A 12147-nucleotide genomic window follows, 5' to 3' on the forward strand; every position below is an offset into this window, starting at 1 on the left:
TTATTTGTCTTCTGGGGCAGTTCAATTCAAGCTAGAATACCCTCCTTTGATTCCAAGGGTAAATCTTTACTAGTAAAGGGGGTGACTTTTTGATCATAATTTGTTCAAATATTAGTTTTTGAGTACCTAGTGAATTACAAGCAATTAATTTCAAAATGAATATAAACATCTTAAAAATCCATAGCTTTCTGAGTGTTAAGGTATCTTTTGCTGGCTGAGAAGAAAGAAATGTATCTCCTAGGCAGAAATTATTAAACAATTGATCTCTGATATTCAGTAGCTATAATGGTAGTGTATTATAAAAATCCTGTTAAAAAGAAAAAAAACCAAATTAAGTAAGCATTTATAAAAGACAAATCTTAGCTCCACATTCACAGTGGATTCTATTTAGGTCTTCTATGAATTAGAAATATTCTAAATATATTTTCATGTTATGCACAAAGGAGTATATGGTCCTAAGTACATAGTTAGACTCTGATAACATGTAGAGGGGTTGTCATCTCTATATTTAGTTATCTGATTTTAATTAGAGATATGAAGATCAGTTTCTAAGAATAAGGAAGAAAAAAATAACAACTGAAAACTCAGAGGACATTCTTGTCCATAGAACAGTAGCTTTCATGGCTGAGTTTGGGTAAGACCGTTGAATCGTGGTCACTAATTGTAAGTAAAGGCAGCTAAGCTTGGCTGGCACACGTTCTGCTCTGCTTTTTGGGTAAGCAGAACTGTGTGTGGGTTTGTAATGAAGTAGGTACTGTCCTGTGTTCTCAGAGATGGACCGGGTCTGGGAGCCTTCCCACCTCCCACTCACAGCGTGGCACTGCAGATGCTTTGCTCTCTAGTGTCTGCTAAGCATCAGAAAATCTTTTGTGTTTGTGGCTGGAATAAAAGGCACACTTATTATAGAACATTCCAGGGTCCACTATGGCATTCAGACAGTTTCTTTCTTTCTTTCTTTCTTTCTTTCTTTCTTTCTTTCTTTCTTTCTTTCTTTCTTTCTTTCTTTCTTTCTTTCTTCTTTTATTAAGCTTGCACCCAAAATAGTATATTTTCTTTTGTGCTTTGATTTTATTCTTGAGTCTCACTGCATTTCTCACTCAAGGACATTCATTTCCTTAGTAAGAAACTTTGGTTTTTAGTTAGGGTATTTCTCTTATTACTGTATTTTTTTATTTCAGAATATGAAGATATAACACCTATAATAAAAATACACTTAACTTTCTGCTTATGCTCTATATACACTTGAAACTGAACCTAAAAAAATAGCATTGACCAATTTAATGATTGTTTTAATAAAAGAATGAACGGCACTGCCTTGTCTTAGAGTGCAGCTATGGACCCCGCACAGCAGAACAGTAGGATGAGGTGCTGTCTTTACAAAGAGCTGAAAATGAACAGACCACCTAGAAATTCCTTTAAACTTTGGAAATGAATCTACCAACCCTTTCCAAGTGAAATCTTCTGTGGAACTCCATTAAGAACGTTGAGAGGGTGCACTTGAAGTATAGTCTAGGACAATTTGCTGAAATTAATGATTATAACTTGCCCGAAATTCAAAAAACAAAAGAAGAAAGAAAGTTGGTTTGGGGTTCCTGCACTATGAGATATGTTTTTAAAACATAGGCATTAGAAAAGCAATGTGCACAGTTGTTATTCTTCAGATTGTTTTTTTACATCCACAATATCTCTACATGTAAATCATATGCCATTGAAACATCATCATTTGATGTGTGTTGAGAAGACACGACAGTGCCTCTGCTTTCACATTCTTCAACATCTGCAACAGAAAGGAAAAAAATCTTTTTTTTTTTTGATGATGGAAACTTTTGTTACAAATCAAAATCAAATTTCTTCCCCTTAATAAAATTTCTCCAGAACTCTCAGAAAAATTAATTGCTGCTTTAAAAATAGTTAAAGATAAATGATAAAATCTAAAAATATTTTCTATGTCTTACAACTAATATAGTTAAAGTAACACTGAAATATTTGATCTTAATATTTTTAAGCACTGGAATAAAAGCAAAGTGATAGCTAGCTTTTATTTTTTAACTAGAATAGTATAACATATAAATACAATTCTTAATCAGGTAGGAGATATTGCACAGTGTCAAATACATTTAAAAAAAAACAACCTTAGTGTTGAGGGATCCATGCAGCCATATTCTGATTCTGTCCTCTGAGTTCAAGGTGTGTATCCTATAATTATACTGCTGCATAGGAAGATAGGATACATTGGAGGATGGTTGCGTTCATATCAGGGTTTTCCAGAACCAGTATTTATAATTTAATTTAGATTCCATGTGAGAAATATTTAAACCTTTCCTTTCTAACATGTTAATTTAAATATTCACATTTTATAGTGACTTTGGCTTGGAGATTAATTTATACTCCTTCAGTTTTTCATTTAAAGGAACAGTTTTTCATTTAAAGGAACCTAAACCTTAAGGTTTTTGGAATTAGCTAGTCCTTTTGTATTGAACAAGTGGTCTATTCTACTAAAATCACCGAAAATTTATCTTATATCTATTGTATCAAAGGCTGCATTACTTAATGCTAATAGTCAATAAATTTGATTCTGCCATTAAATTGACCAACTTTATGTTTTAACAATCTAGAAATGCTGCTACTTCAAATTTCTCAATTATAAGCCGAATCCCATAAAATCTAAAATATCACAGCAGATGTCTTTGGTATCTACATAACTGCATTCATCTCCTTCAATATTTAAAGATAAACAATGGCAATTTATTAAGCTTTTTTAAAGCATCATGTGTATTTATAGTCAGACAGATGCTGCTGTCTTCCTGTACTTCACATTAGGAGTTTATATCTTTTAAATTTTAAACATCTAATTTGTTTTGTTTTGAGTTTTCTTTCTCTCTCAAGCAGGAAACACAAAGGAACAGGGTCAGAGCAGTCCACACCGTGAAGGCATCTGATTTATTCATTAAGAATTATGATTTACATTCAGTGTCATTTCATCTTCCATTTCTCTCTGGTGCTGTATCAAGCACATGATCTGCACACCCCAAACCTGATGGAGCTGAGCTTGCTTGTGGGGTGGGGGTCAGCTGCATTAAGGGGAGACTGTATTTTATGTTGAAAGCTATACTAATGCTAGACAGTTTTGTAACACTTGTTTTGTTATGAACTTTGATGCTGTTCTTAGGTTCTCCTGTTTCTGTTTACATCATGAGTAGACAAAGTATTATGCATATTAGATGAACTATTTGTACATTTCCTGAAGTTGCTTTCTTATGGAAGTTTACACCATCAATTACTTGGGTCTATAATTATGGGAAGATCCCAAGAATAGTGTAGATCTTTGGACACATCCTCAGATCCCAATGTTATTACTCTGTCCTTCTGGCCCCAAATTGTTAGCAGTTCTTAGTTTCCTAAGGTAAAAGATATATTGCAAGGTATAAAGTGAACTATTCTGTAAGAGGCTATTTGCATATGAATGTTAACTTGTTTTTTTTATAGAGATATTTCATTTCACTTTACGAATCCATTTCATACTTGTTATCAGATCCCTCTCTGGGCGCATTGTTGGAGGTGTGTGGTGGTTCTTTACCCTGATCATAATCTCCTCCTACACGGCTAACTTAGCTGCCTTCCTGACCGTAGAGAGGATGGTGTCTCCCATCGAAAGTGCTGAGGATCTGTCTAAGCAAACAGAAATTGCTTATGGAACATTAGACTCTGGCTCAACTAAAGAGTTTTTCAGGGTAAGAGATTCTGGTTTTTAGTGTCTGTGTTGCTTGTTTGCTTTCTCTAAATTTAATCCCTATAAATAATCCTCTTTCTTCTTCCCATGGTCCATGAAAGGAACCAGCTGTCTCTGTTGCCTTTGATCTTAGTATGTTTCTATCTCAGATTGTTCTAATATCCAACTATTGCTATGCTTCCACACATTTTTAATGATAGTTCCTCAGAAGAAATAGTATTGTTATGCAATCTTAATTTTATAAAAATTAATAGACTTTTCTTGAGAACAAAATTGAAAGGAAATGCAGTTTAGGTTATTACTATTCTCTAAGGAAAGGGTACCACAGCTTGCTCTCATGTTATCTAAGCATGGTTACATCTATCAGGCATAATTCATCATGAAGAAAATCATACTTGTATCCTATATGATATTTCAAAATTAAGAAACAGATTAGAGTTTCAGCTGTAAACTCTGAATTCTCTGTGAATAACTTTCTAGAAGAGGTATTCAACTTTGTAACATTTATAATAGTTAACACAATTACAATATGTCTGTTAGATGTAGAGTAACTTTTTTCTTTTAATTCATCATAGAACAAGGTTTGAGGCTAGAATAAGTTTCTTTCATGTTTTGGTTCTATTTGCAAAAGAAACCATTCTATTAACATATTTTCACACAGCCGTTGTTTATAAGGAAGCCTACAAATGTGACATAATATGGTTGGATAGTTAGCCAATGTCTTTGAACATATCTCGGTGTGTGACGAAGATGGTGTCCAATTTGATTCAAGATTATGGCAAGGACCTTCAGCATGGCAAATGTCAAAGCAATAGATTATAACTTTTATACTCTCACCCTGAATTTTCTGAGGTCTCTATTCCAGATAGTTTCAGCTGAGCTCAAGTATGATGGGAAGAAATGTGCTTGCAGGCAGGCTGTACCTACTGTGCACCGTAACCTGGATGTGTGGAAAATGAAGGGCAGTGATTTTATTACCACCTCAGTTAGTGCAAAATAAGTTCTATCAGGAACTTCTCTTTTGTCATAGATCTAAGTATAAAAGTTGTGACACAGATTGTTATTTACTACAATTTAGCATCATTTTTGAACATATATATGAGTATGGATCCTTTTGTTATAGCATTTCTCTGGCTTGGCTATAACAAGAGTTTTATCAGACCGTACCAGAAGACTGTACAGTTACTAGCTAAAAATAGAGGTTTAAGAGTTGTAGTCATTCTTACTCAGGATTTGGAAAACTTTCGTGGTTGGGTCACTGCTTTGGGAAAGGATTAAAAATGTTATTATGGGACTCAGGTTAGTTCTTATGATTATAGAGTTATAAAATGAGGGCTCCCATGTACTTGGTTTCTTCTTATCTGGGCATTTCTGTCACTTCTTTTCCACCATGTTTTGACACCGATGACATATGTCTCTATAGGCAAGTCAGATGTTGCTGGTAATTCACAGATATTTTTACCTCCAAAACACTGACCAAACAAGCCTTTAAATAGAAAATTCCTATTGTTAGTATATTGTTGCTATACTAACATCTCTCTGATGAACACATGTGAACAATAGTTTTTGTTTGATTTCTATGCAGTTTTAAACCAATGGCCAGATAATTTGTGAGAACTTGTTATATATAATGGGAACTAAAAGGGGTTCTTTACTGTTTTGTCTTGTACACCCAGGCGTTTGCTTCTGAGTATCTATGTTCTGTTCTTGACAATTGCAGTCTGAGTTTTGATGGAGACAGTTACAGTCTGAGGGTTGATGGAGACAGCTGCAGTCTGAGGTGTTATGGATACAGCTGCAGTCTGAGGTTTGATGGAGATGGAGACAATTGCAGTCTGAGGTTTGGTCGAGACAGTTACAGTCTGAAGTTTGGTGGAGACAGTTTACAGTCTGAGGTTTGGTAGAGACAGTTGTAGTCTGAGGTTTGGTGGAGACAGTTGCCGGCTGAGGTTTGGTAGAGACAGTTGCAGACTGAGGTTTGGTGGAGACAGATGGAGTCTAAAGATGCAGTCTGAGGACAGAATCCCCCCTTTGGCCTGAGCATTGGTAGTGGTAAAAGAACTCTCTAGTGGCTGGCCTCTCTGCTTCTCTGATCTTCAGCATTAACCCCTATACCTGACTCTGGGTTTTTATTATTAAGGCCAATTAAAATTTTTGCTACACACGACCCTATCCACATTTGATTATATGAAGTTAAAGCATCAGTTGTGGTTGAAATAAGGTCCTTGCTGTGTCTTTTATGGCAGCTCCAGAAGGAACGTGAAAGAGCCTTGGCTGGATCTCAGTGCACACAGCATATATGAGCTCTTAGTGAGAGAAAGAAACTGTGTGGTGGACTATTTATGTGCTGCTACTTACTGTGTTCCTGTCAGAAGAGGGATTTTAAGATAAATGTACGCCAACTAGAAAAACACCACTGCTTTCATTGAAATGCATGGCATGTTTGTGATTTGCAATGTATTATTCTCAAAGGCCCATCTCTCCAAGTTAGATTAAATCAACGTTTATGATTAGTTTTTGACACACTTGCCACTTGCATTAATAGTTGATAATGGGGTCGTACTGTAATACTAGAATGGTTTCCTTCTGTGTGTACTCCTGTGTTTTTTCCAAGATACTGTAAATCTTTAGCTGGAACCTTGGTTTATCATTCCTCCTCACATAGCTCAGTGTAAGGGAATTCAGTCCTAGATCCTCTTTAAGAAAGGAACTCCAACCTAATGAGTGTTATACTAAATGTAGTGAGCAAAACATACTTAATTTAGGCATCTTAAAGATAAAATATTTGTTCTGTCACCAATTTCCCAAGAACTCTCAGTCTATTATCTGAGTGTATTTGAAAATTTATCTTGCTGGAAATGAGAGCTGATGCAAAGGGAATGCTTGCTACCCATTTTGAGATTAATATTCCTCACACATTGGTTCTATGGTCTTCAACTGTCTTTTAGCTCCAGGTATTTTGAATTTTTATGTAAGGTACATTCTAGGCAGGCTGAAAGCTAGCCAATTTGATTGTCATGGTGGCCAGCTTTCTAGGAAGAGGGAATAGAGGAAGTAGGTTGAAGGTGTGCTCATGTGTTTTGTTTTTAGGCCACCTGATTTTTTACTACCTGACCGAAGACTCCATGAATGGTTCTAATATTATTGCATTTCCTAATAAGGCACAATTTCATTGTGTTGCTAGGCTTTCCTTTGTCAGTTATTTTAAAACTTGGAATTTTATTAATTCTACTAGAGCATCTATGAGTAACCACATCATTTTTCTGTTGTAACAATAGCAAGCTTTGAGTTCAGGTTTGGGGAAAACAATTTGAGAAGTAAAGACACTGTCCAAATCAAATTATAGCTATAAAAAATGAATAAGACTTAGAATGTTAGGAGATGAATGTTTGTTTCTAAAAACCAATTTGGATGTTTTACAAATGAATCTAATTTTAATCATCAGTTTCATTAAATAACTTTGTTAATGTAACCATAACTTACATTGGATTTCTAGCTTATAGTAATCTCTTTTGTACTACAGTGGTATTAGCTGTCTCAAAGCCTAGAGTACTTTCAGAGTTCTGGTAAATAAATTAATATTAAATTAAGTTACGTGAATATTACTTTACTGAAATTGGTGAGTCCTTATAGATTCCGAGTGTGGCTTGAGCTTGACATTTTCTAGTTTAAAATGTGTGTTTCTCCTCAATGCTAATCAATAAATTGACATCAATATTTGTTGCAAGAAAGGAAAAGTAGAATACAGTGTTGAAAAGTCTGAGAGATTTGGAGCTAGAAGTGGCCTCTATATCTACAGCTTTCTCTCTAAGGATTCTGTTACACTGCCATGACCTACCATAGGCTTGCTAATAGTACTTAATTAGAGTGCCACTGTAGTGTTCCTATAATTAGGAGGGAATTAGGATTTCAAATATAAACTACTATTTTTAGAGTTTCAATTTTGATCATTTCCCCTCATTAAAATAGGGCAGATCATAGTTCTTTAATTTTGTTTAGAAAATGATTTTTTACAAAACCTGAGTTTGCTACGTTCCCACAGCAAGTTAGAATCTAGAGAGGCGATGGCATTCTCTGTGAGCCCGTTACAGGGCTGTTGGTCCACAGAGGACAATGACTGACTTTCAGAAGGGAAGTGGGAGTTTCTTCCTGTGTGTTCTTAATCCTTCTCACTGTCATCAGTCCATTTCTTCCAGTTGTCACCTCTGGGAGGACAGGACACACCATGTACTCTCTGAACAAGTGTTACATGTTAGTGCTGTTAGTGTGAGGAAGTAAAACATTGCCAAATCCTTGTCAAAGCAAATGTTCTTCCTCTCTTTGGCAAGGAGTCTAATTACTCTCATTTGCAAATAGGACAATTGTTCTGATCTTGGTGCATTAAACTGCAGCGTTGTTACTCAACATCATAGATGTTTTGTATACTATAAAATGTATAAATGATAACAGTATAAACAGCTACATGGTATCAATGCAATTGTTCCTCGCTAGAAAGAGTTTGAGACTTTTCCTGCTTTCATACATGTGTACGTGTGTATGTCTGTGTGTATGTGTCTGTGAGTGTGCTCATTTTCACATATCAAGTCATGGTTACCAGAGAGTTACAATAACTGAGATTATCCTTAAGGGTGAAATGTTTTGTCATGAATGGCATTGAATACATATGTCCAGACTTGGGAAGTATATACCTTTAATCTCAGCTATTTGGGAAAGGGAAAGTGAAGAGTCTCACACATTTGAGGTCTACCTTGACTACAGAATGAATTCAAAACCAGCCCAGGACAGTTAGGTCTCCCTAACAGGCTTTTTAATAAAATAAAAATAAAATTTTTAATTTTAACAAAATTAAAAATGAAAGTGTGCAAGAAGGGTCACCCCTTAGGGGTGTTTTTGGAGCAGAAGCAGAACTCTTGCCTGGCACACACAAGGTCCTGATTAACAGCTCTGAGCCAATAAAGCGTGCAAGTATGATCATGAATGAAAGTGTTCTAGGTATTACAGGCTGGCTTACTTACAGGATGGGAAGTACTGTTTCAGTGATGTTAGAATCCTTGTGTTTGCTGATTGCCTGCAGCAAAGACACATTATAAATTCTTGATCCCCAATGACATGACACAGAGAACAGTGACTTCACTAGTTTGTAAACTCTCCTTTTTTCTATTAGTTTCGGTACTGCCAATGATTTCTCTGCTACAGTTACAAAGATGAACAGTGTCTGTAAGGCATAAATAAGTATCTGTTCATTTTAGCATAGCAGCCGTACATATATACAGCTTTCAAATGTTGCAGAAATTTAGAGTGGCTATATATATATATATATATACATATATATATGTAGGATGTTACACAAAAAGAGATCCTTATGGTCCTTCACACATGTTTAAATATGTAAATAGCATCTACGATTGTAGCCATTAAATAAATCCTGAACATGAATACATAGCAAAGAATAGTACAGTAAACATGGTGATAATATTCATATTTCTCTTCTTTCATGTTATATAGATTGCTTACATGCCTGCACCATTTTGTAGAGTAATAGAAACTTAAAAACCAGCGGCAGTTGAAGACATCTACAAATATCAAAATGAAATTACAGCAAAACTGTAGGCAGGCACAAGTATTTAATTAAAATTATCAAAATTAAGTACTTTAACCATGAAAGGGATTTCCATTTTGTATTTCAACATGGCTAACATATGGTAAAACTCAATCTAAAATATATGAAATTGTCTTTTCTGAACAGTTTAGGTGTGAAGTCATTATCCTGCATGATTTAATTCCAAATGAATTTTTTGATTGCTTAATTTTGGTTTTCTTTTCAAAAAATATTTATTTATTTATTTGTTATGTATACAATATTCTGTCTGTGTGTATGCCTGAAGGCCAGAAGAGGGCACCAGACCTCATTACAGATGGTTGTGAGCTACCACGTGGTTGCTGGGAATTGAACTCAGGACCTTTGGTAGAGCAGGCAGTGCTCTTAACCGCTGAGCCATCTCTCCAGCCCTTAATTTTGGTTTTCTGAAGCAGTCCATCCCAATCTGCCATTAAATTTCCAACCAGCAACTGTTTTTTGACTTCTGGTCACAGGCAGTCCATAACCAGAATAAGAATGAGTTAACACCTTCAGCTTCAAATACTTTTCTTTACCAGAGATTCATTATTGACATGACAAAAAGAGGGAGAAAGAAGGAAGGAAAGAAAGAATAATTTAGCTAAATAATTTAGGTGGAAGATTATGCTTAAGAATGAAACACCTTTGGTCATTTTGTCAGGAAGACTTAGATTGCTGTGGTTAGGACCTTGTCCCCAAATACATATAACCTTTTAAGTGAAAGTGGTAGGGTAATGCCAGTGGGAAAGGAAGAGCAGCTGCAGTCTAAGATAGTACATGCCTTATTCCTGGACGCTGTCTGAATTCACAGCTGTTTGTCTTTTTACATTTTTCCTGTGTTACAAATGTCTTTATGCATTTCCTTAAGGAACGGTATAGATGGCCCCGGTGAGAAACTACATGTCAAACAAGCACAAGGGCTTGAATTCTGATCTCTAGCACTCAGTGAAAAGCCAAGCATAGGGAAGGGTGCCTGTGATCCCAGAGTTGGAAGGAAGATACAGGGGGGCTCTGGAGCTCGCTTCCTAACTACTCTTAGAGACTCTGTGAGCTCCCAGTTCAGAGAGAGACCCTGTCTCATAAAATAAGCTAGAGACTGATAGAGGAAGACACCTGAGGTCAGTCTCTGACCCGCACATGTGTAGTTTTCCAGTGTGCTATAGCACAACTGCACAAATGTGCACACATAACCACCAGACTAAATCCACTTTGTCTTTTTTAAAAAAAAAAATCAAAAGTTCTTAAGAATTTTTTTTTCTACTTTGGAAACTGCAGAATACTGAGGCAGTGTGGTGATATTTTGTTTGTGTTTTAACAAATAAACCTTACCTGAAGTTTAGAGTGAGGAGCTAGCCACACTTGTTAGCCAAAGACTTAGCAGCTGGTCTCATTAACTTCAGCTGGTCTCATTAACTTGAGCCATCAGAAAGTCTGTGCACTGGGGAAGTCTGTACAGCTGATACTTCTTCATCTCAATTCTAGACCCACAAGCTCTCTGAGGTCAACTGAGTCATTTTTTTATTTATTTTTATAACATTTTTTCTTTGTAATTTTTTGAGACTATAATACAATCACATCATGTTCCCTCCCCTTTTCTCTCTCCAAGCCCTTCTGTTCATGCTCCTCTCCTCTGCCCTCTTTCAAATTGATGAGTTGACATCACTTCTGTCGATTTTAGTTTATAATGTGAAAATTCCATGACATAAAATAGTAAGAATGTTCAAAATGTCATGACTGTTAAAATAGTTTATTATTTCAATTTTGGATCCTATGTCTTGTATTCATGAATTATAATAACAAAATGGAGTATTCAATGTCACCTTACTAAAGATGATTAAGGTGATTTATGAGAACTGTGCAAAAAATATGTAAAATTGTTTGATCTTTCAGTCCATATGCAGCTGGTTTTAGCTTTGTGCAGAAAATCTTAAATGTTTCCTTTGAACACTGCCTTTGTTTTAAAGTCAACTAATTTTTATGATACGTATTCATTCAATAATACTATTTCCTTCTTTCTTATCCATCATTGAAAATAATAGCTTAATCTTGAAGTGAAGACTACTCTAATGCTCCATATTCAAATAAAAATTACTGTTTATTTAAGAAATACTATAAATGGCCAATGGATACGTCCTTAAAATGTTAATGTTCTAGAAATAGATCAGTTTGTGCCTGTATTTACCATGGTTCACGATACTAGAGGAATAGTAAATAGTAGAGGAACAAAACTAATAGAATTAAAATATAATAAAATGCAATGAATTAGACTGTCTTATGTGCTATAGTCTTGCTGTTTCACACTGAAGTGGCTAAGACTCCAGGGGATCCTCAGCCCACAAAACTAGATGTAGCAGTAGTCCCACCCTGACTTTAAAAGCTTAGAAGATTGCTGGGGAGTCATCCATCTTCAGTCAATATTTGAAGCCCAAAGATGCTAAACTCGGATATCAGCAACAGAATACAGTATCAGGAAAAGCTGCCTCCCAGAGGAGACATGAGGACAGATGAACTCACCTGCCAGACATGGAAACAATGAGACAAAAAAGAAAACATTTTCCTTTCACCTAGTGGTGTTTTCAATGGTATGGCTATATTCGCTTGTTGATTTGAATACTTCTCCACTTGGTAGACCTATCTGGAAAAGATTAGGGGGTGTAACCTTGTTAGAGCAGGTGTGTCACTGGGGTAGGGTTGGGGGTTTCCAAAGCCCATACTGTTCCCAGTTTGCTCTCTCTGCCTTCTGCTTCCCAATCAAGATTCAAGTTCAGTTACTGCTCAAGTGCCATACTTCATTGATATG

At 35.7% G+C, this 12147-nt stretch overlaps 1 protein-coding gene across 6 annotated transcripts in view; it reads left to right on the forward strand.

The window, feature by feature from the left end:
- Gria2 (glutamate ionotropic receptor AMPA type subunit 2) overlaps positions 1-12147 on the forward strand; it is a 122662-nt gene that overhangs the window by 99342 nt on the left and 11173 nt on the right. For all 6 annotated transcript variants that reach the window (XM_087899443.1, XM_087899441.1, XM_087899442.1 and 3 more), the window contains exon 12: positions 3533-3731. In XM_087899443.1, coding sequence (XP_087755569.1) covers positions 3533-3731 — 199 coding nt within the window. The remainder of the gene's footprint in view (positions 1-3532; positions 3732-12147) is intronic.

This window comes from Myodes glareolus, chromosome 20 (genome assembly GCF_982192425.1).
Source record: "Myodes glareolus chromosome 20, mMyoGla1.1, whole genome shotgun sequence".
NCBI lineage: Eukaryota > Metazoa > Chordata > Mammalia > Rodentia > Cricetidae > Myodes > Myodes glareolus.